Source organism: Bidens hawaiensis, unplaced genomic scaffold, assembly GCF_021521415.1.
Source record: "Bidens hawaiensis isolate Kalapana, Puna unplaced genomic scaffold, B.hawaiensis_p1.1 tig00022670_1, whole genome shotgun sequence".
Lineage (NCBI taxonomy): Eukaryota > Viridiplantae > Streptophyta > Magnoliopsida > Asterales > Asteraceae > Bidens > Bidens hawaiensis.
In genome coordinates this window covers 169188-191281 of record NW_027493535.1, presented here as the reverse complement: position 1 = coordinate 191281, position 22094 = coordinate 169188, and the positions used below count along the sequence as shown (strand labels likewise).

At 35.4% G+C, this 22094-nt stretch overlaps 1 protein-coding gene across 1 annotated transcript; it reads right to left on the bottom strand.

The window, feature by feature from the left end:
- Positions 1–18048: 18048 nt before the first annotated feature.
- LOC143565988 (uncharacterized) lies at positions 18049–18735 on the bottom strand. The gene has a single exon (XM_077052797.1). It carries the CDS (start codon positions 18733–18735, stop codon positions 18049–18051), a length of 687 nt encoding a protein of 228 aa, XP_076908912.1.
- Between the last annotated feature and the right edge of the window lie 3359 nt (positions 18736–22094).

The window sequence follows — 22094 nt, the reverse complement described above, 5'->3', positions numbered from 1 at the left end:
TCTACGAGTTCACGTGGTGATGGAGGTGAAGAAGACGATGAAGAACCGATAGTCGAAGATGCTCCAACAAGCCCGGCTGGTACAAGCAACACGGTTACACCTAAGTCGGCTGTTCGAAGATCTTCTCGAGCGACGGTTACCCCGGTACATTTTAGTGATTATGTCTTGAATTCGAGTATGATTGACTAAGATACTTTATTGCTTGCTGATGATGAACCGGTTTGTTTTGATGATGTAAAATCAAAACCGGAGTGGGTGAAAGCAATGCGTATTGAAATTGAGTCGATAAATAAAAATAATACGTGGACGTTAACCGAGTTACCACATGGTGCAAAGGTGATTTTGGCAAAGGGTTTTCAAGGTTAAAAGAAACGCGGATGGCTCGCTTAATAAACACAAGGCGAGACTTGTGGCAAAGGGTTATGTTCAGCAACCCGGAGTCGATTTTGGCGAGGTTTTCGCACCAGTGGCTAGACTCGAAACAGTTCGTTTATTATTATCTCTCGCAGCGAATGAAGGTTGGGAATTGCATCACCTTGATGTCAAATCCGCATTCCTACATGGCGAGTTAAAAGAAGAAGATTTTGATGCTACGAGATATTGAAAGATTGTCGGGTGTCTCCGGTACCTTTTACAAACTCGTCCTGACTTGGCTTATTCGGTCGGAGTCGTAAGCCGGTACATGCAAAGCCCGAAGCAATCTCATGCAAGTCATATAAAGCAAATTCTTCGTCATATTCAAGGTACTCTCGATTTTGGTATTTCTTACACTCGTGGGAAAAACGTGGTGATAGTAGCCATAACATTGACCAAGATGATGGCAGAAGCACTACGGGGCACGTATTTTATCTTGGGTCTTCACCAATTACTTGGTGTTGTCAGAAACAAGATACAGTTGCACTCTCATCGTGTGAAGCAGAGTACATGGCGGCAAGCGCAACCGCGTGTCACGCGAGTTGGCTAAGGGAATTGATAAGTGAGTTATTCGACAAGGAAATTCCAGCAGTGGTGTTACGTATCGATAATACATCAGCGATAGCTCTCGTGAAGAATCCGGTTTTCCATGGAAGGACCAAACACATTAAATCTCGGTATCACTACATTCGGGAATGTGTTGATCGTGAAGAAGTAAGTGTCGAGCATGTTAGTGGTGTTAAGCAATGTGCCGATATCTTGACGAAGGTTCTTGGGAGAATCAAATTCAAGGAGATGCGGGAATTACTTGGAGTTGAAGACTTGTCGGTTTTGAGTTTGAAATTCCGGGGGTGATTGTTGGGAATTTCTGTTCAAGTGCGTTACTTGGCGTGCAAGGCAAAGTAACATGATTTAAAGAGTGGATAACTATAAACAATTAAATGTGCTCAGATTTAATTGTTAGTATAATTATCAGGTCATATTATTTAGCAATCCTAATTGTAGTCTAAACGTGATAGGTTAGATTATAAATACCCGTGCTTTGGGGTTTAGAAGATAGTAATATGAACAATTGAGTTTTGTGAAGTTTCTCAATAATAACAAACTTGTCTGGGTTTGTATTCTGTTTTGTGTTTCGTGTTCGTGTTCGATACCTGGTACCAATTCCATTACATTGTGTTATATTTTGTTTAGGGCTGGCAATTTATACACGAGACACGAATACACGACATGTACCTACACGACCTTAACAGGTAACGGGTAAGGCCTTAACAGGTTTCGTGTACTAAACAGGTATACACAAATTTACCTGTTAATTTTCGTGTCTAAACAGGTAAAATACCTGTTTACCTGTAAGTACCTGGTTAGATTTTTATAACTAAATATATATATATATATATATATATATATATATATATATATAATATTATAATTATAAACTATTATTATCCCCAAACCCTAACTCACGTTTCCACTTTCAGTCTTCACGTTTCCAAACCCTAACTCACGTCTCCATCGCCGCCACCACTTCTCCGGCCAAACCTCTCTTCGCCCGCCGCCCTTCTCCGGTGATTCCTCCGCCCGCTGGTGATTCCTCCGCCACCACTTCCTCACCGGACTTTCTCAGTTTCTCCTCTCCGCTGTTAGAGCCACCGCCGCCCGCCGGTGCTTCCTTCTACTTGGTAAGTTATTAATCTCTACCTACCTATTATTATTTAGTTTTTAGATTCATATTAGGATTCATATTATTATTTTGTTGCAATTTAGGAATGAAATTAGTTTTTAGATTCTAATCTAACTATTAAGTATTGATGTGAATTATAGGGCTGTTTTAATTGATTATTTAGTTTTGAACTTTTGATTGCTCACATTTGTTAGTTTTTACTATTTAGGTAATTATAAGGGAACCACAAAAGAAGGCGGAGAAGACGAAGGATAAGAAAGCCAAAACAACGGTATGTTTTTTTTTATTCAACTATACTTATTTTGGTTTAAGTTTTTTTTTTTTGTAACTTTATGTTTTTTTTTTCTTTATTGATTCTAGATGGAGAGTGATTCTATAAAAATTGATTTAGAAGATGAATCCTTAATGTTGAGGCTCTAGTATGCACAAAAGATTGGTTAGATGGAGATTTTTGTAATGTCCATCTTTGCTTGATTTTTATAAGTTTTATACATGGTATTATATTATAATTTTATAATATATGTGTTTGTTTGTACTTTGTAGGTTCTAACAAAGTTAGTGTAGAAGAGCTCACTGAAGATATAATGGCGCTTGACATTAGTTGTGAATCAAATGTTTCAAACTCGGTGAACAATCCTAAGGTACCAACTCCAAACACTTCAAGTAGTGTTGCCTGCTAAAAAGAATGAACAATCCTAAGGTACCCCACTCAAAAACTTTCTAGTAATGTTGCTTGATAAAACTATATGAATATGTCCAATTGTCCATGATTAATATGACTAATTGACTATACTTATTTTGTGTGTAGGTTTGATTGTTTGCTTGCTTGGAATTGAAGATTTGAGAAGAAAGACCAATTGGAGCTTGGAAGTTTGGAACTTGATGTTGCTTGATTAGAATTTGGATGCTTTATTTTAAGGCCTCCATGAACTTTCAACGAATTTTGTTTGCTTGTTATTGTTTGCTTCTATGGTTTTTTGTCTTAAAATTGTTAAGGATCATGGATTTATGTTTTATTTTAAGACTTTTATGAACTTTCAACGACTTTTATTTCCCTAAACAAGTTGTCAATAATGTGTTTCTAAACAGCTCTTATCGTGTATTATCGGGTATTACAGGTATTAACAGGTTCGTGTTCGTGTTTAGGATACAGGTACACGAAAAGTTTTCGTGTCGTGTATAGGTATACCCATTTCGTGTTCATGTCTTATTGTGTTCGTGTCTTATCGTGTACGGGTATACACGATATACCAGCCCTAATTTTGTTCAATATTGTGTTATATTTTGCGGTATATTGTGTCTTTTTTTATTTATCATTGTGTTGTTTGTTCATTTTCAGCATTGCGTCTTTTTGGTTTTTTTTTTTTGAACGGGAATGAAGGGGGAAACATTTTGGTTTTTTAAATTTTTTTCCTTTTTAATTTATATTTTGAGTTATGATTTTTTTATTATTTTTTTAAATTTTTTAGGGGTTTTTTGTGTGCCATAAATCCTTCTCACACTTTTTATTTTTGTATCCCTTTGCATTTTAACTCTTCCCTATAAACTTAATAAATAAGTACGCAGCCGCCGTTTTTAAAGAAGGCATATGAGTATGCAATTAATTCATGGATTACTATAGAGCCTTGTTAAAGCCATTTGGGCCTCGTAAATTATTTTACAACGTGAATACGTTACCTTTTTTAAAAACCTTTAAATAGATTCATTGACCGAAAAGAATGGTGAATATGTTTAGCTGCTAAACAAACTAATTTACTTTAAAAAGGCATACATATTGTTTGTCTTAAAGAGTCTGAAAACGTTTACATGAGATGATGCAATCCCTAAAATGTAACAACACAAGATAAAAAATAAAAACACTCAGACTAAATGAACATGTGTCTGAATTACATAATTGACAAAATAGCAGGCATGCTATACGTCAGTCTCAAACCACATCTCAATCGGTGAAATGTTGACCTGTGTGTGTATGTTAGTGGTACGTCCAATGGGACATAACAAATGCCCTGCTGAGCTATACATAAAACTATATTTGTGTTTAACGTGTAACACCCCGGGTTTAAGCGGAATACGCCTGAATGTAACATACAGATCACTCATAAGCTCGTAACACTATTAAAGCAAAAATAATTATATTCATTTCATTTCCTTACATCACAAATACACAATACAATAACTTTGAAATTCAATATGATATGTTTCTAATAATTTAATGGTCCAACTAATATAGTCTTCAATCCTTAAACTTTAACCTGCAGCACGTTTAAAATAATATATTTTGTCAACAATAATGTTGGTGAGAATTCATAAGTTTTGCATATATATAATACGAAAAGAGTAAAAATTCACAAGTCAAGATGTATCGTCTCAATCATAAAGCAAAAGAAAAGTAAATACATAATATTCATGTTCGCTTGACATAAGTCAAATCTACTAAGGAACCCCCATTCGCCGAGCTACTTGGAGTATAGAATAATGATAATGATACTACCATTTAAAAATGGACGGCGCAGGTACGTCCCGTCGGACCCTCCCACTATGAGTATGTGTATGATACCGCCATTAACAACTGGACGGCGCAGGTACGTCCCCTCGGACCCTCCCACTATGAGTATGTGTATCCACCAACAAAAACAACAAACAACTAGCACATAATCACACAGTTTACAAGCAATATGATACAAAACAAATACATACAAGACACGCATGTGAATTTTAGTTTGACACAAGAAAACCAAGTTTGGACGTGCTACACCCCAAAACGTGTAAAAGTAAAACAGGGTTATGAAAACTCACTTGTTACTTAGCGGGAAAAGAGAAAATAAGCGAAGATGTCTTAAGCGAGTGAACCGACAAAGTTCGGTTCAATAAGCGACCTTAGATAAGAAAATAACTAGGGTAAAAATGAGTTTGAGGAAAGATAAGAAAGAAAAAAAAAGATGGCCGACATGTTCGGTTTATAAATTCATGAGTAAAAAGTTTGTTAAAAATAAAATTTTATTCTATTTTTGTAAGTTAAGAGAAAAACAAGTTAGTTACTTAACTTTTAGTCAATCTATTTTAGTTTTTGGAAAAATATATGTTATAATATTTATTAATTAATTTTAATGAGTTCGGTTTGTTGTTAAACCGATTATTATTTAAGCAAACAAGTTAATCGAGTGGTTCATTTTTGGTCAAACATGAACTCGATTTTGAGTCGGGTTTATGTCTAACATATTTGAAATGATAAGATGAAGTGACATATTGAAAATGTTTGGTTTGGTTTTATTAGTTTTGCAAAGGTTAGTTTTTTTTTAACATAAAACTTTTTTTTAACCGAATATTAAACGAGCCGACAAGCGATAGTGAAACACAACCATGACTGTCGACATAAGGTGACAACGTGGTGATGACAACATGATGTGTTTTACATAAAATAATAAATTACCCAAGGATGGAATAACAAATAAATAGAAGAACTTGAACGGTTTGACTTTCTTGGTCAAACTTGGACTTTAACACCAAAAGAGAGCTAGAGCATGAGTGAGAGTTAATTGGGTTGTGGTGAAAGATTTGCAAAGGTAGGACATGAATTTATAGTGCAAAAGTCGTTAATAACAATGCTTGACCATATTAATTGGTCAAGCTAGTCTTTAGCCAAGTCTTAAGCAAAAGTTAATGATGAAATTAAATGGTTTGACCAAAAATTGATGAAAGTAAAGATGTCATACATTATATAGTTTAGGTGAATTAAAAATCTTCTATACCAAGTCAAAAGATAAGTCTTATGGGTAAAAGTCATGGAATTGGTCAAAATAAATATAGTTGAATATTCAAAATATGCAATTAATCATAATTAATGAAAAAATAATAGTTGAAATGTAATCAAAACATAAACGAATTGAATTGATCTTGACTTAAATTTAATGCTTGAGATAATAATATTAGTAAAACATCATGAAAATCATAAACAACATAATGATCATATTCAATATATTTACCATCTTTAATAATAACTGAAGGTCCGAATTACATCAAACATTTTAAATGGGCCGGGTTTTGGGTTTGAAAATTAACGAATGTTACATAACGAAAGACTAAAAAAGTTTTAGAATTGTTTTACGGAAAATCACCAGCATATCGTTGACGTATTTTCAAAATTGTTTTACAGAAAATCAGTAAGATTAGATCAGACAAAAAAGACAGAATAGAAATTGGAGACATAGACCCTTAGATATTATCTAATGACTCAAATATTTATTTTAACATAATGTAATTTATGTTTTCAGTTAAAGAAAAGTTTGAAATAAAATAAGGGTATTTAAAACCTGAGATTTTATAAAATGATTATTTTATTGAAAGACTTTCGTAGAAGAAGCAACTCTGAGTTTTGGGTTTGAAAAATTAACGAATGTTACATAACGAAAGACTAAAAAAGTTTTAGAATTGTTTTACAGAAAATCACCAGCATATCGTTGACGTATTTTCAAAATTGTTTTACAGAAAATCAGTAAGGTTAGATCAGACAAAAAAGACAGAATAGAAATTGGAGACATAGTCCCTTAGATATTATCTAATGACTCAAATATTTATTTTAACATAATGTAATTTATGTTTTCAGTTAAAGAAAAGTTTGAAATAAAATAAGGGTATTTAAAACCTGGGATTTTATAAAAAGATTATTTTATTGAAAGACTTTCATAGAAGAAGCAACTCTGATGTATTTACAAAACATGCACCAATTATTGGTTATACGGCTTGGCCCCTTAGGCCGGGCGTGACACTAGCTATCCATGGGTCATGAGTAGGGGTGTTCATCGGGTCAATCCGATCGGGTTTCGGGTTAATCGGGTCGGGTTAGTTGGGTTTTCCTTAAAAAATATCTAACCCACAACCCGACCCTATTAAGGTTCGGGTTAGTCGGGTTCGGGTTATTCGGGTTTCAGGTTTGTCGGGTCGGGTTAGTCGGGTTAATCGGGTTAACCATGTTACTTCATAATTTTAAGTTGTTTTTTATGTTTGTAACTTGTATGTCGCAAAATTTCTCATTCCACTCAATTTTCTATTTCTTTTACAAGCAATTATCTTATAATTACATATATAAACTTATAAACGAATCGAACGGACATGAACAAAGGTATGCCTGTGTTCTTTCATTTAACTTTTAATGAACACGAACACTTAATCGAACAAATATTTGTGTTCATATTAGTTAGTTAAAAACTAAGCATGTTCGTGTTTGTTTATGTTCGTTCATTTAAAATCTAAACGTAGAGTTCACGAACATAAATGGACATAATTAAACAAAGATAAACAAACATGAAGGAACATATATGTACATACATTAACGAACACAAACGTACATTAACGAACATAAATGAACACATTTAAATAAACGCAAACAAACAAATATAAAACATATTAGGGTGATATAATTACTAAATGCAGATAATATTTAATAATGTTATATTAATATGTAAACGAACATGAACGAATGTAAACAAACTTAAATGAACGATCATAATTGAACGTTCACAAACATAGATGAACGAGTGAAACAAATGTTCATGGTCGTTCGTTTAATAAATGAACACACCATAAATGAAATTTTCGTTGAACGGTTCATGAACAAACAAGATAATTAAATCCTCTATAAAGCTTACATTATTGCCTTTATAGTGCTTATTTCACCTTCTGATCATTGTATTTAAAGTTAAGTATCACCACTAATAGGGTTATTCGGGTTAACCCGAATAACCCGATTAATAATTTTTGACCCTATTTAACCCGACCCGAGTTTGCTTATCTGGGTTCGGGTCGGGTCAGGTCAGGTTAATCGGGTTCGGGTATTTTGGACACCCCTAGTCATGAGTCAAAACCATTTTGGCCGTTGAGTTATAAACTAGTCAATTTTCCCTCCTAATGGCTAATCTTCTAATCTCTCATCTCATTCATTCTAACTATCCATAGGTCATGGGTCAAAATCATTTTGGCAAATAGGTTATAAAATAGTCAGTAAATTATAAAATATTAATTAAAGATTAAACAAGTAAATATATGAAAGTTAAACTCAAATGGTATTTTTAAAAGTATAGGAAAAAAAGTCATCATGTAGAATCTGGAATTAACTCAAAATATAATATTTTAGTCAAACATGTAATGTAATAATCATTTTTGTTAATTTTATTTTTATAACTAAAAGTATTTTAAATTAATAATCATTTTATTCAAAAATGTTTTCAACAATAAGTGTTAGAAACTCTTAAGATTTCGTGAAGAATATAAGGAATACCTAAGTTATAATAGTATTGGCAAACCAGATTAAGTAAACGAAGACTTTGATCCGAGCTTATATTCACCTGATGATGTTCTCAATGGTTTAAAATTTCCCGGTTATTCTAATGATCACAAGATGATACTGAAAGTTGATGTCCCGGTTATTGTACTAGAAATCTTGATTCGAAAACTGGATTATGTAACCGGGCATGGTTAATAATAAAATATCTTGTTAATCGTGTTATAGAAGTAGATATCATATCAGGCAGTGACATTGGCAAACGTCATGCTGTACATAGAGTTTCTTTGACTCCGTCTAATAAAAAGTTTCCATTCGAATTCCAAAGAAGACGTTTCCCGCTTTCTGTATGCTTTGCTATGATGATTAACAAGAGCTAAGGATATTTTCTAAGGTTGGTTTGATCCTCTAATGTCATGTTTTTCTTCCTATAGACAACTATATGTTGTGTGATCCAGGGTAACTAGCAGACGTGGTCTTAAACTTGTGATATTTGATGATGATAAGAATACTTGTGATAAAACAACAAATGTTGTATATTAATAGATTTTCTCAATGATATAGTCTAAATTATACATATTTTTATAACAATATTTCATACACTTTGAGTTGATTTGAGGTAGAGTTTTTTTTAATATTACTCCTAACTTGCTCAAACTTATATTTTAAAGCTTTCAAGAATCAACGAGCTAAAATGGATAAATTTTTACTTAATTTGAGACCATCGAGTGAAGTGAATTGTCTATTATTATTATTTTGATTATTATTAGTAATTGTCACGTTAAACATACCTAAATTCCAAATCAGTCCTATTTTAGTATGGACATAATTTAATCTATTAATCAATAATAAGAATTAATTATTGTTTTAAAATTTCACTAGGACTTTGGAGCTTGAGTTATGATGGAAAATCATGTGAATATTGGTTTGCCTATGGCACGTTGAGAAACAAAGAGATGGCAGTATCCGCCAGCGATGTAAAATGAAGTTTTGAGCAAAAATTAACAAATTTAAGATCGAGTAAAGTAAGAAAATAAATAAATGAAATATGGGCTCACAACGATTTAGTTGCTACTTAATTAGATTGTGGGAGGGGGCATGATTAATATGATGGTGTGCTAACTTTGCTGGGCTGCTAGATGAGAGATGAAGACAATGAATGATGTTCTGAAAGTAGTCTAATATTATTAACTAGATTATGGTAATCTAGACACTAAGTAATACTCTAGACTCTCTAAAACTCAACTAAACTACTAACCGGCAAGTAAACTGATCGACTCTAGTAAAGCTAAGTAAGTCCCGATATCAAACCCACGAGACTCTTTTAATTACGTTAACTAGCTAATTAGACTCAACCACAAAAACGACTTAATTTGTTTAAAGGGGGGGGGGGTTAATTAAAATATTAAATTAAGACTATTATTAAAACTAATTTAAGAAAACAAATAAATTAAACGAAACACAAGATTATTGATTTAAATCAAATGATAATGAAAAACTGTCTAGGCTAGAATCCCCTAAGTTTCAGTTGTTTAATTAACTGGGAAAATATTTAGTTATGGAGCTGGAATCGTAAAATAGACGCTTAAAAGAAAACCCGAACAGGACCCATGACCCTTCTCAAGAAGACACCTATGGGTTTCTAATAAGTTTTAACGCACACCAGTTTTAAAAATCAAGTTTCCTTACGGTCACCTAATTATTTATGAATTAGTTCCTTTATAATGAAATCCTACCTTACAACGCGGAAATCAAAGACAATTTAATATATTTAATTGACTCAATAGACATATTAAATAACCAAACCTAGACGGACTCCTTTCGAAGAACTAAATCTAGCAAGATTAATTAACAAAGACCTATCAATAACATAGCACCTTACAGCTAGTTTGGTTAGTAGCACTTAGGTTTATTTGATAATATTATTCCTATGATCTTATTGCAAATTAGTCATAAAATAATCAAGAACACAAAGTAATTGACCTAATAGCGACCTATCATATGACAAACAATAATCAAGGCAACTATGGAATAAAACTCATTAAACAATCCTAAGTATCCATATGCATCAATTTAATATGATTAAATCTTTTAACTAGTTCATAAAACCATAACGATAAACAAATTCCAAATCAATCACAACGTCAACATAGGTTCATCATGTGCCTAAGTAGTTCATAAAGTCTAGCCAAGCATCGCAAAATCAAACACAATGATCTTGAAAGAATTCATGGTGAAAATATAAGATAAAACCCGTGATCTTCGTCTTCAAACAAGAAGCGCTTCACCGAATGATTCTTCACCTTAAAAGCAGCCAAAAGTAACAATCCTAAGCCTTGGAACACTCAAAATTCGTCTGCCTTTTTCAGGGTATGTTTAGGGTTAAGTTTAGGAGTGTTAATATAGACTTTCAAGGCCCAAAAACCCTAAATTCGTAGAATATTCCAGCAAGTGAGCACAAGGCACCACGTGGCGGCCACCTGCCTCCTAGCCGTGCGACGCGGCTTGCTAGGGGGTGGGTGGTGGTCTGTTTCGTTCCGGTTCAATCCTGGTGCGATCCGGTTCGTTTCCTGATCCTCCTGTTCTCCCGTTTGGCTTGTTTTTGCTTGTTTTTTTGCCCTTTTTCAACACCATTGAAACCCGAAACCTAAATACAAATATGTTAGTAGTGTATAAATCTTACATAAAACCGAGCAAAACTGATCAAATATTAAATAGAATATACACAGAATTTTATATATTTAACGTTATATCAGTGAACAATGTAGACGGGAATTGCAAGGCATAGTAGGTTATATAAATTGGGTCTACTAATTCTTTCAGAGTAAAGGGCCATCACGGCAGAAGTTGGGAGCCGCTCCTTCAGAGAGTTCTCTGTGTTTCATCGCAGGAAAAAAAAGGAAGACGAAGAAGAAGAAAAGAGAAGGAGCAAGCAATGGTTATTCAACTAGAGCAAGCAGGGTTCATCTAAACATTATTTTCTGGTTTGCGTTTATTGTTTTTATTATGAATTCAGTTATTGAACCATATTATTATGTGTTGTTCTTGAGTATGATTTTTGGCTAAACCCCTAGCTATCTAGGTTTTTTGATGATTACTTTGTGCCTTGCGGATATTATCTTGGCTTTTAGTTTATAATGCTGGACTAATACTAAAGTAAAGAATCTTTTTATAATTGACATGATGTGTTTGCGTATCTAGTTTTGATTTATTATCGATCTTTGTTTCTTGTGTATCTTGTTGAATGTCTTTAAGTTATATATGCATGTTTAGGTCACTTAGGTGTGTTTGTGATTATTTTATGGTTTTTCTAGACATAGTAAACCATAGGACCATTGGTTGGTGATTTGTTAAAGCTTTATATTCTATCTATCTAGAGACTGAGAGGTAATAGATAGTTAGCTTGTCCTTGGGATTAGGTGTTTAGGCTACAATGCTCTGACATAAAGTTTCCTAGTTCATTGTAATTCCATATCTTATCGATTGTTATTAGGTTACCCCTTGCACTTTAGGGTGTATTGAGATAGTGAGACTGACAGGTAATCTATGTTTTAGGGTACCTTAGTGTTGTTTGAGAGACTGACAAGTAATTCGACTAACCGGTAAGTTTAAACGCCCTTTAGGGTTTCCTTTTAGGTCAAACCCGGAGAATGATCAGATATCCACTAGGTTGTCTAAGGGTATCGTATTTTAAGATCCCGGTTCCATCAGAGTTTCCATAGCCATGAGAGACACAAGATTCACAAGTAGTATTCTAACCTAGGTGGTGCTTCTCCTATCTTTAAGTTCGTTTAGGTCATAGCATTGAAGTCTGCTAGTGTTAGTGCCAGCTTTTAGTTTAATTAGTTAATTGTCTAATCAGTAAAATCATTAAGTTCTTAGTCATAGTCTAGTCTACTTGTCGCTAGTGTCTTGTGGGTTCGATATCCGGACCTCATTTGCTTTACTACAATCGATATGTACACTTTCTTGTCTAGTGGTCTAGCAGTAGGAGAGTCTAGATTTATAAATTTAAAACTAAAGTATTTAAATTATGTTAAGTTTTTATAGGCCGCTTTCAGCACATCACTCAAATTCGTAAATTTTAAATTCTAGGCTTCTTATTGTTTGTCCTATATGTTTCATTTTTTTTTTGTTTTTTCCTTTAATTGTGTTTCTTTATTTCAAATAATGGATCTTATGTATTTTTATCATTTAACAAATTCATTATATACACAGATTCAAAAGGTAGTTTTACATATATTTCAACCCCGTGTGACTAGCTACTATGTTCATTATAATACTAAAAACAAATAAGCACATACATGTCACAAGAAATTTATCGAAGTTACAGAAAAACTTTCCCAGATGAACCAACACCCCTAGATGAACCAACATCCCTATAGATTCCCAGAAACCTTTAGCTATTGTCTCACTTCTCATCGTTAAGTCCACTAGTTCAAAGGTCCTTAAACATCAAACAAACGTCTCAAATTCCATTCCTATTCTTGTTCATTGGAATCAAATAGGTTGAATGACAACAATTCGACAAACTAATCATACCGTAACGCACTAAAAATTGTTTGTTTTCATTGTTTTTTCAAGTAGTCATTGCATCAGCCATAAGTACATTAATGTTAAATCATAATTCATAAGGAAGATGACAATATGGTTAATGCACATATTTAAACTTAGTATTCATGCTTTACTTCATGGAAAAATTGAGGCAAAAAAATGGAATATTTGTATGTCTATATTTCGGGTAATCGCGGTGTATGAAATTTGGCCGGCTAAATTCACAAGGTTAGGATCCATAGAGTTATGCTAATACCATCTTGGGGTTTAGTATATCTTTTATTTAAAGTGGTTGGAGTATCATAAAAGATACTTAACTAGCAACATAATTCTCAACCACGACAATTTTTTTTTACTATTTATAGAAACACACCACATAACACTGCTTGATCAACGTTATTCAACTACCTATAACCAAACTAATATGTGCGCATCCTTTTTATGTTGTCTTTTTGGTGGAAGAGGGACTCGTGAGTCCGCACCATTCCTCGTACCTTGCTGACACACGCCCTTTAAACCCTCGTGAAGGAATGTATGTGGTCAACAATGGTGTAGAACAGTTAGCCCAAGCATCTTCATTGTCTACAATCCGTATAATATCTGTTGGAATATCTTGATCAAACCCGATGAGGCGAGTAATCAGCACAGCAGGCGTCATAGCAATTCTCCGCCCTCTAGCTAACGAAATAGTCATGTGAATGTTTCAAGTGAAATTGTGTTTTTCTTATACACGAAAAGATACTTTGATAGCCATAGTGTTAAAAATGCATCGTGCTCATGAGCTTCTTGTCTACCCATGAATTTTCCTATCCATGTATTAAAAGAGACCCTTTTAGAAGGAAATCTAACTAACTTTTCATACGTGTTAGCTAGTTTATTTAAAGCGACTTGGTCTTCTGGAAGCTCGACTTGACAAGTGGCAGGACCTCCCAAACAGAAAACCACCTAAAACAATCATGTCTTCGAGAGTGATGGTTATTTCACCCCATCGTAACACAAATGTGTTGGTTATGGGTAACCATTTTTCAGCAAACCAGAGAAGCAGACTTTCGTTTTTGGGGATTTTTAAAAGAGAATGCATAATGACATCATAAATTCAAACAACCTTCCACATAGGAGTAGGTATAAGTTTCATGTATTAACCCAATCCGCCCCGTTCTTTTGTGGATCAACCCACCCTGGAAAACTGACTTTTTGAAGATGGGGCGGAAGGTTGGAAATAGTGGAGGCGGGTTTAGTAGGGCGATCAGGTGGGGTCCACATGGAGATGGTTGGTGTGAGGGAGCATGCCACTTAAAGCATGCGAGTGTTTGGTGATGCGACAATAAGTTCAATCCTTATATCCGAAATGGCGATACTTGACATGCTTGCAAGTCAATTGTAATTAACAAACTAGAAAGGGAAATGTAGAGAAATCTTGGATGCTATGAAGTGTTGGAAAATTAAATAGAAGTGTGTGTGAATGAATGTCTTAAAAGTTAAAGTTGTAAAACCTTGTCCCACAGCGGACGTGGAACAAAATGAGAAGTAGTTTATAAGATGCAATCTTCACTACTCATTTGAAAATTTGTGATGTGTTTTACTACAACTCCTACCGCGCGCAGGGGGGTGCAAAATTGGGTTTCCGGTTTTGCATTTGTTTTTGAGAATTTCGTAACTGAAGTTGGTCAAACGATTTAATGATAATTATTCTCTTAATGATTATTATTATTATTAATTTCGTAACTGATAGTCAATGACATTAATGATCATTAAACAGTAATGATTATTATTTTCTGTTTCATTGCACTAATGATGACCATTATTATGATAATTACTAAGTATTATTATGCACTAATGGTCAATAATAAGTTACAAGTTTTATTATTATAAAACTAGATGAAATGCTTCAGTTTATATGACCAAAGACACACAACTTTCTCATCCTCTCCGCTGCAACATCATTGCGGTTTCATTTTAGACAAGTGATCAAGTTCGGCAGTCCGCTACTGCTTCGAACCGGAGTACCCTGGGAACAGACCGCGAATCTGTTTAAGGGAATTGTGTCAAACACAAGCCCGGTTCACCATTATCATTTATTGTTTCTAATTATCTGTTTCCGGTTCTACTACAGGAATATCCAACATGAAGGATGGAGATTGTGATGGCTCTGATGAGGTAGAAGTAGAGGTTTAAATAGAACTTTGGATCATGTAGTTTACTATGGTAATAAATGTTAAATTAGTTACAAACAAACTCATAATTACGTAAGTTCGTAGAAGGAGCCTTTTAAGGACAGCAGAAAGTCAACCTTAATAGCTCTACCATGAACTTCGAGTTATATGTCACGAGTGGACAGTGACGGATCCAGGATATCAGACAGGCCCCAAAGCGTGCAAAATTCTTGGTGGGAGACTTACGCTTGTTAAGTCGACTTTAGGAAGTTTGGTGGTTTATTACTTCTCGATTACGGACGGGCTTAAAAAGTTAGAAACAAAGCGAAAGAGGTTTCTTTGGGGTGGTAATGAGGATAACGAAAGGATAAGTTGGGTTGCTTTGCAAACAATAATAAGAGATAGAGGTGGGCTAGGAGTGGGGGAGTCTAAAGGCAATTAACTTGGCATTATTGGTGAAATGGTGGTCAAGGTACAAAAATGGCAATTCCTCAATGTGGGTCAAAGTAATTACAGCAATTCACACAGGTACACGAAGTTGGGCTTGCATTCTGGTTAAAAAATCTATTGGAAGAACATTAATAAGTTCGCGGGGCAAATGGGGAAGATTTAAATCTGTCAGCTAGGCTAAAAATTCAAGTGGGCAAGGGCAATAATTTTGGATTGATATATGGGTAGGTGACAAATCTTAGATATGTTACCCTTACTGTTCGGGAGGGAGCGAAAAAAGTTGTGTGTGTAAAGGAGTGCTACGTGATGGAAGGGGCTGAAATGACATGGATCTGGCGGTGGGCTAGGGCCATTAGGACTGCTCTAGCCAAAAATGAGCCGGGCACTTGCAAAAGTTTGTTGACAAGTTTTGAAATGAAAGACAAGCCAGATGTTTGGTTGTGGAAGGATGAGGAGTGATCGGAGGTGGAGAATATGGTGAAAACCCTAGAATGGGAAATGGATAATGTGAAATATCAAAAGGCGGAGGGTAACTTTTGGTTGAAATGCGTTGCAATCAAAGTTAATTGCTTCGTGTGGAGACTATTTTTGGATCGGGTGGCTAAAAAAGAAGCACTTTTGGTTAGAGGCGGGCAAATAAACCGGTTAACCGAACTGACCCGAAAACTAAACCGAAACCAAACGTGTTTGAAACCGATTATGTTGAAATCGGTTTGGAACCGATTGAAACCGCAGGTTCGGAACCAGTTTGTAATTTTCTCCACCAAAACCGGTTCCAAACCGGTTAACCGAACCGAAACCGGCCAAAACCGGGCAAAAAACCGGGCAAAATCCGAACAGAAACCAATCATACCATGATAAGAAACCGGTTTCAACCCAAACCGAAACCAATCATAAACCAGCTTTGACTTTTGTTGACCAAACCGAACCGGTTTTAACCCAAACCAGTTTTGAGTTTTAATCCGGTTTGTGCACCTCTACCTTTTGTAAGGGGTATAATGTGGGAGATAATAAGTGTGTTATGTGTGAAGGGGTGCCAGAATCAGCCTTGCATTTGATGGTGCGGTGCAAGGTGGTGAAATGGATATGGCTATAATTCTTGAACGGGTTAAGTTACCGGGGTTTAATTTTTCTGAGTCGGTGAGAGAGAGAGAATAGATTATCGAATGAGGTGATTCAAGCAATTGTTTTGGTTACGTGTTGGGAGATTTGGTTAACAATGAATGATATGTTATTTAATAAGAAGACGTTTACGTTGGTGAAGGTAATAAATGACATTAAAGTTATGTCATTCCTTTGGATGTGTAATCGGAATAAGAGATTGAGTCTTGATTGGGAGAAGTGGTGTCATTTAATTTCATTAATTTTACATTATAGATTAATTGTATGGCTAGGTTGTTTGTGTTGGTTTTATTTTCTTGTTTCTTTCAGGTTCTTGCATCTTGTAATTGATCCTTTTTTTTTTTTGTTTTTTTATAAAATTTGGCCTTTTAAAAAATAATAAACAAATATAATGGGACGAATATACCTTTACATTAATTAATTATTGCTAGCTTTAAACTCTTGTCTTACATTAAGTGCGTGTAATTTAGTTGTTAGGTAATACACTTTTTGTTCGCCTTTGGAAAAATAATAAATATATTTTTATTTTTGTTTTCGTATTTAATTTAGTTTCTTCTCCGTTCAAAAAGAAAATTAAAGTTTGAATCTCTTAATTTAATGCAATCATTTATTAGTCATAAATGTCAAGTCATTAGTCATTAATACTATTACTTTTATTTATACTTGCCTGGTTTTTTTTATTATTATTATCTTTTATTTCAAACGGTGTAATCAGCTAGCTTGTCATTCCTAATTTGGCATGATAATAAGATAGTTGAGATGTGAAATAGGAGGTTAAATGTTTAATATGAAGAAACAATTTAGTTAATAAAAAAAAGCTATTGGTTTCCTTTTGAACGACTAACAAACGTACGCATTATATAATAAAACATAAATGTCAGGGGGATTTATGAGACTTATAGAGAAACTTTCCCAGGTGAATCTACATTCCCAATTCCCATAATCCGTAATATATATGTTTTCCTCGTTTCTCACTGTTAAGCTTACTGGTTCAAAACTCCTAGTATGTCAAAACAGTTTCATGCATATAGCCATGAGATACGCGAATCTTTGTTTGCGAATCCACATTCCGGGTAATCATGATGTATGGTATTTAGCCGACAATTCACAAAGTCTGGATCCTTAGATTTATTATGTTAATAGTAGCTAAGGATCGTATTTGGTAATCACGGGCCCATGGCCGATATCTTTTTTTGATATATAAGAAGCGGTCCGAAAAATATAAAAGATAGTTTACCAACAGCATAATCCTTGACCTTCTATAACGACATATGTATTACTAGTCATAAAAAGATAGCATGGCATGTGCCATTCACGTAGTAAAAGAACTAACACACAACATAACAATACTTGATCAAGTTTATTCAACTAACTTCACACAGTCTAATTTGCGTTTATCCTTTTACGTCGTTTTTTTGGTGGAAGGAGGGGACTCGTAGGTCAGGAGGAGAAACTGGATCCTTTCTCCACCATTCCTCATACCTTGCAGACACACGCCCTTTAAAGTCTCTTGAAGGAATGTATACACTTCCTTTCAACAACGGTGTAGAATAGTCAACCCAAGCGTCTATATTGTCTTCAATTTGTATAAAATCTGCTGGAATATCTTGATCATACCCAAACTGCCTGCAAACCCGGTGAGGAGAGTAATCTTGAATAATATCTAGGCCAACTAATTTGCATGCCCTCAAACACCGGGCATACGATTCCACTTCCTCATTATTGATTCTTCTCCACAGCCAATATTTATCATAAACTCTCCGGGAAATGAAATGATTATTATCCTTTGCACAAGGTCGCCATACAAAATATTCTATACGAGCATCATGTTCCAAGTTATCTGTGTCTATAGCCTTATTCGCCCCTGCCCATCTGTGCAATCTAGTTTCACCATTGAGAATGTTGTGTATTGAAGGAGAAATCCCATATGTAAACCTTTCCAAAATCCAAACCTGGATATAATACATAGGGGAGAATACCTCATGCACAACCGTACTTGTAATCCCTTGTTGGACGTCTAAAATAGCGTTTTGTAAAAAGTGCAGGTCCCTATACAAAGTTGCCAGGACTGCAGGCGCCATAGCGATTCTCCGCCCTCTGGCTAACAATATAGCCAGGTGAAAAGTTGCAGGTGAAATACTATTTTTCGTAGATGCGAAAATATACTTTGATAACCACAAGGCTAAAAACGCCTCGTGTTCATGAGCCTTTTGTCTACCATGAATTTTTCTCTCCATGCACGAAAAGAGACTTTTCTTAAAGGAGATTTGACTATTTTTTTGTACGCCTTTTCTAATTTATTGAAAGCGACGTAATCCTCTGGACTCTCAATACGAGAGGTGACAGGACCTCCCAAAACAGAATAACCACCCAAAACCATCATGTCTTCTAGAGTGATGGTCATTTCACCCCATGGGAGGACAAATGTGTTGGTCTTGGGAGACCATTTCTCAGCAAACCAAAGAACTAGACTCTTGTTCTTTGGGATCTCTAAAAGAGAATGCATAATACCATCAAAAATTCCAAGAGTTTTCCACATGGGACCATGTACAATTTTCATGGAATTAACCCAATTGGTCCAGTTCCTTTGTGGATTAAACCATGCCGAGAAACTTACTTTTTGAAGATGGGGCGAGAGGTTGGAAATGGTGGGGGTGGGTTTAGAAGGGCGGTCAGGCAAGGTCCGCATGGAGATGGTTGGTGCAAGGAAATGTGCCATTTCACGCACACGAGTGTTTGGTGACACGACCGTAAGTTCAACTCTTTGCTCAGAAATGGTGACACTTGACATTTTGCAAATCAGTAACAAGGAAAAAGAAGGGGGAAATTAATGTAGAAAAACCTTGGATGCGAGAAAGGATTGAAATTGCGATAGAACTTTGGATTCGAATTATGTAATTTACCAGCGTAATAAATGTTAAATTAGTTATAAGTTATAGTTTGTAAACCACTATTTATTTCAAACCAATGAGGCATACAATTTTTACGATATGATTACTGGTTAAAGTAAGTTTTATTGGTGCATTTACTTCGGCAAACTTTTTTTTTTTTAAGATATCACCTCATTACGAAAGATATATACATAGAAATCGGATAAATCATAAATACAAAGTAAAATTAGCCTACAGAGTATAGAAAGAAGTAACTTGGACCATTGATCTCACTTCAGCCCATTAAAAAAAATATCACTTTAGGTTGTGACAAAATCATTAATAATAGGGAGTTACAAAACGGCTAAAAAGATAACATATGAAAAAGGAATAAGCATAAATGCTTGTTGCTGACTTTTTGGTTTAAATCTAGTATAATGATTATTAAAGTCAAATAACTTCTATATATTTTATTATGTTTTGTTAATTATACTAAATCCAGAATTTGGTTATTCACTTTTACTGAATTGCTGTATATGTTGTATAGAACATGATTTTAAAAAATGTTGATATGGTGTTCGCATAATTGTGCGGAATTTATACACATAATTGAGTGCGGTTACAAACATGCAACGCATTTTGTATATTGGTATATATGTTACGCGATATTGATTTATATTGTGCAATTATTTTATGTTGTGTAATTAATTTCATGCATTACATATTGTGTGTAATTATTTATATATATGTTATGTAATATAAGCTGTCATATTGTGCATAACATTGTATGTAATTATTTATATATTTTGTGTAATATTATTATGTAATTATCATGCTAGTCTAGAGTAATTACCCAAGACATGTGTGGCATCTTGCTGTTTTCCTACATTTTGTAGCTTAAAAGTTAAAACCGCTTTGTGCATTAACTCCTCTCTCTTCATTTATATGAAAGCATTTATGACTAATCATATAGGAATATAATATAATGCAAGAGTAAATGCAACTTATATATATATTTTTTATTGTTGTGGAGACAAATGAAGAGAAAAAAAAGGAGTGAACACGCAAGAAAGTAAACTTTACATGGAAATGTATAGTGTGTTTCACATTAAAGCTTTAAACAGTTTAAAAAAAAAAAACATTAAAACTTTACGATAAAAGAAAAAACGTATATGAAGAAACACCAACCGGACCCCGGGCAGATTACGGATAACCTGGGGGTTAGATAGATGTTTCCCACGAGGGGTTGGACCCTTGGAAGATGGTTCTTCTGATAACCTGCAAAACAGACACCGTGAGCTCGTCACTGAGAAGGGGGGGGGTTCCTCCTTGTGACCACCCTCCGGCGTGAGAATCAGACTAGATTGCTCTTTAAATATAAAAGTATATTAAGAGATTGCTAGAGCAGATATCAGGTATATATGATAAGATAATGTGATAATATAAGATGATCATACCATTGGGGTATTTATAGCCGAAGGTAGGTTTCCAAGGGGTTTAGCCGGCCCAACACGCTACCAACTGTAACCTATGCACGTGCCCTGCCTGTGAGTGGTGGATAGGTAGCGGCTGACACAGAGCAGGCGTGTCGTGCACTCTTCCTCTTCTGCCAACTACAGGCTAGGCACGTGGTATGGCAGGAGTTGGTGGGTAGGCGGCGGCTATTGGTCACAGTGCTGTGGCGTGCTGTCTGCCATGCTGCTGTCAGTGAGCTGTCGCATTCTTGGTCAGATCTTTTGTCTGTACCTCGTCAGGTATCACACAAAAGATCCTCCATCATACGGACTGGCTCATTTAGGCGGGAGTTTTCCCCCTCCCGCCTTTGCTCATTCCTTCAGGTGACACTGGGGAGAGTTAAGTGTCTAGTGCGTGTAGCCATGCTGCGCGGGTGGCCTTCCCTCATGGCTTGTATCCGAGGCTGCGGGAACAGGCGGAGTCCTTCACCATGGGAGGCATTTCCTGCGGGACCAGCTTGCATACTGCGCGTAAGGACGTCACTTCTCTGAGCATGGTTGGTCCTGCGGATCCAGTTGGTCTCTGCGCAGACGTCCCTGTTTAAGGTGAGTCTTGCGGGTCCAACTGGGCTCTGCTGGGACCTACCTCTTCAAGTCCCCCCAGTCCAATGTTCTTCTCATGCGTGTTTAATAAAGTGAGGTGAACTTTTGGACTTAAAAGGGTTTTGAAAAGGGTTTTGTAAGGTTTTCCATGGGAAGTCCTTGTCACTTGCAGAAATGCCCGAGTTTCCTGCTTGGTCTTTGGGTATGATGCGGGTAGGTCTGTAACCTCCTTGCAAGTCAGGAGCATTGAGTCCCAGTTGTGTGGATTCTCCATGAGGTTTTGGTAGTTTTGAACATAGTGATCAATTATGTTAAAACCACCAATTCCATCCTGGAGCTTCAAACAACGTAGTTCTCGACGTTCCCGCTATGCGGGGATGTTATTTCCTTTTCCGCAAGCATTGCCCAGAAGATCCTTCTTGGTTTCAATTCCCAGCGGAGCGCTAGGTATGTGAAGGGTTTTGCCTTAACACTGTACCTGCGCTCGTCTTACGGTTACTTTACTTCCAAGGT

Excerpts from the sequence above, each read along its gene's own strand:
- LOC143565988 (XM_077052797.1), bottom strand. The coding sequence starts at position 18,735 with ATGGCGCCTGCAGTCCTGGCAACTTTGTATAGGGACCTGCACTTTTTA.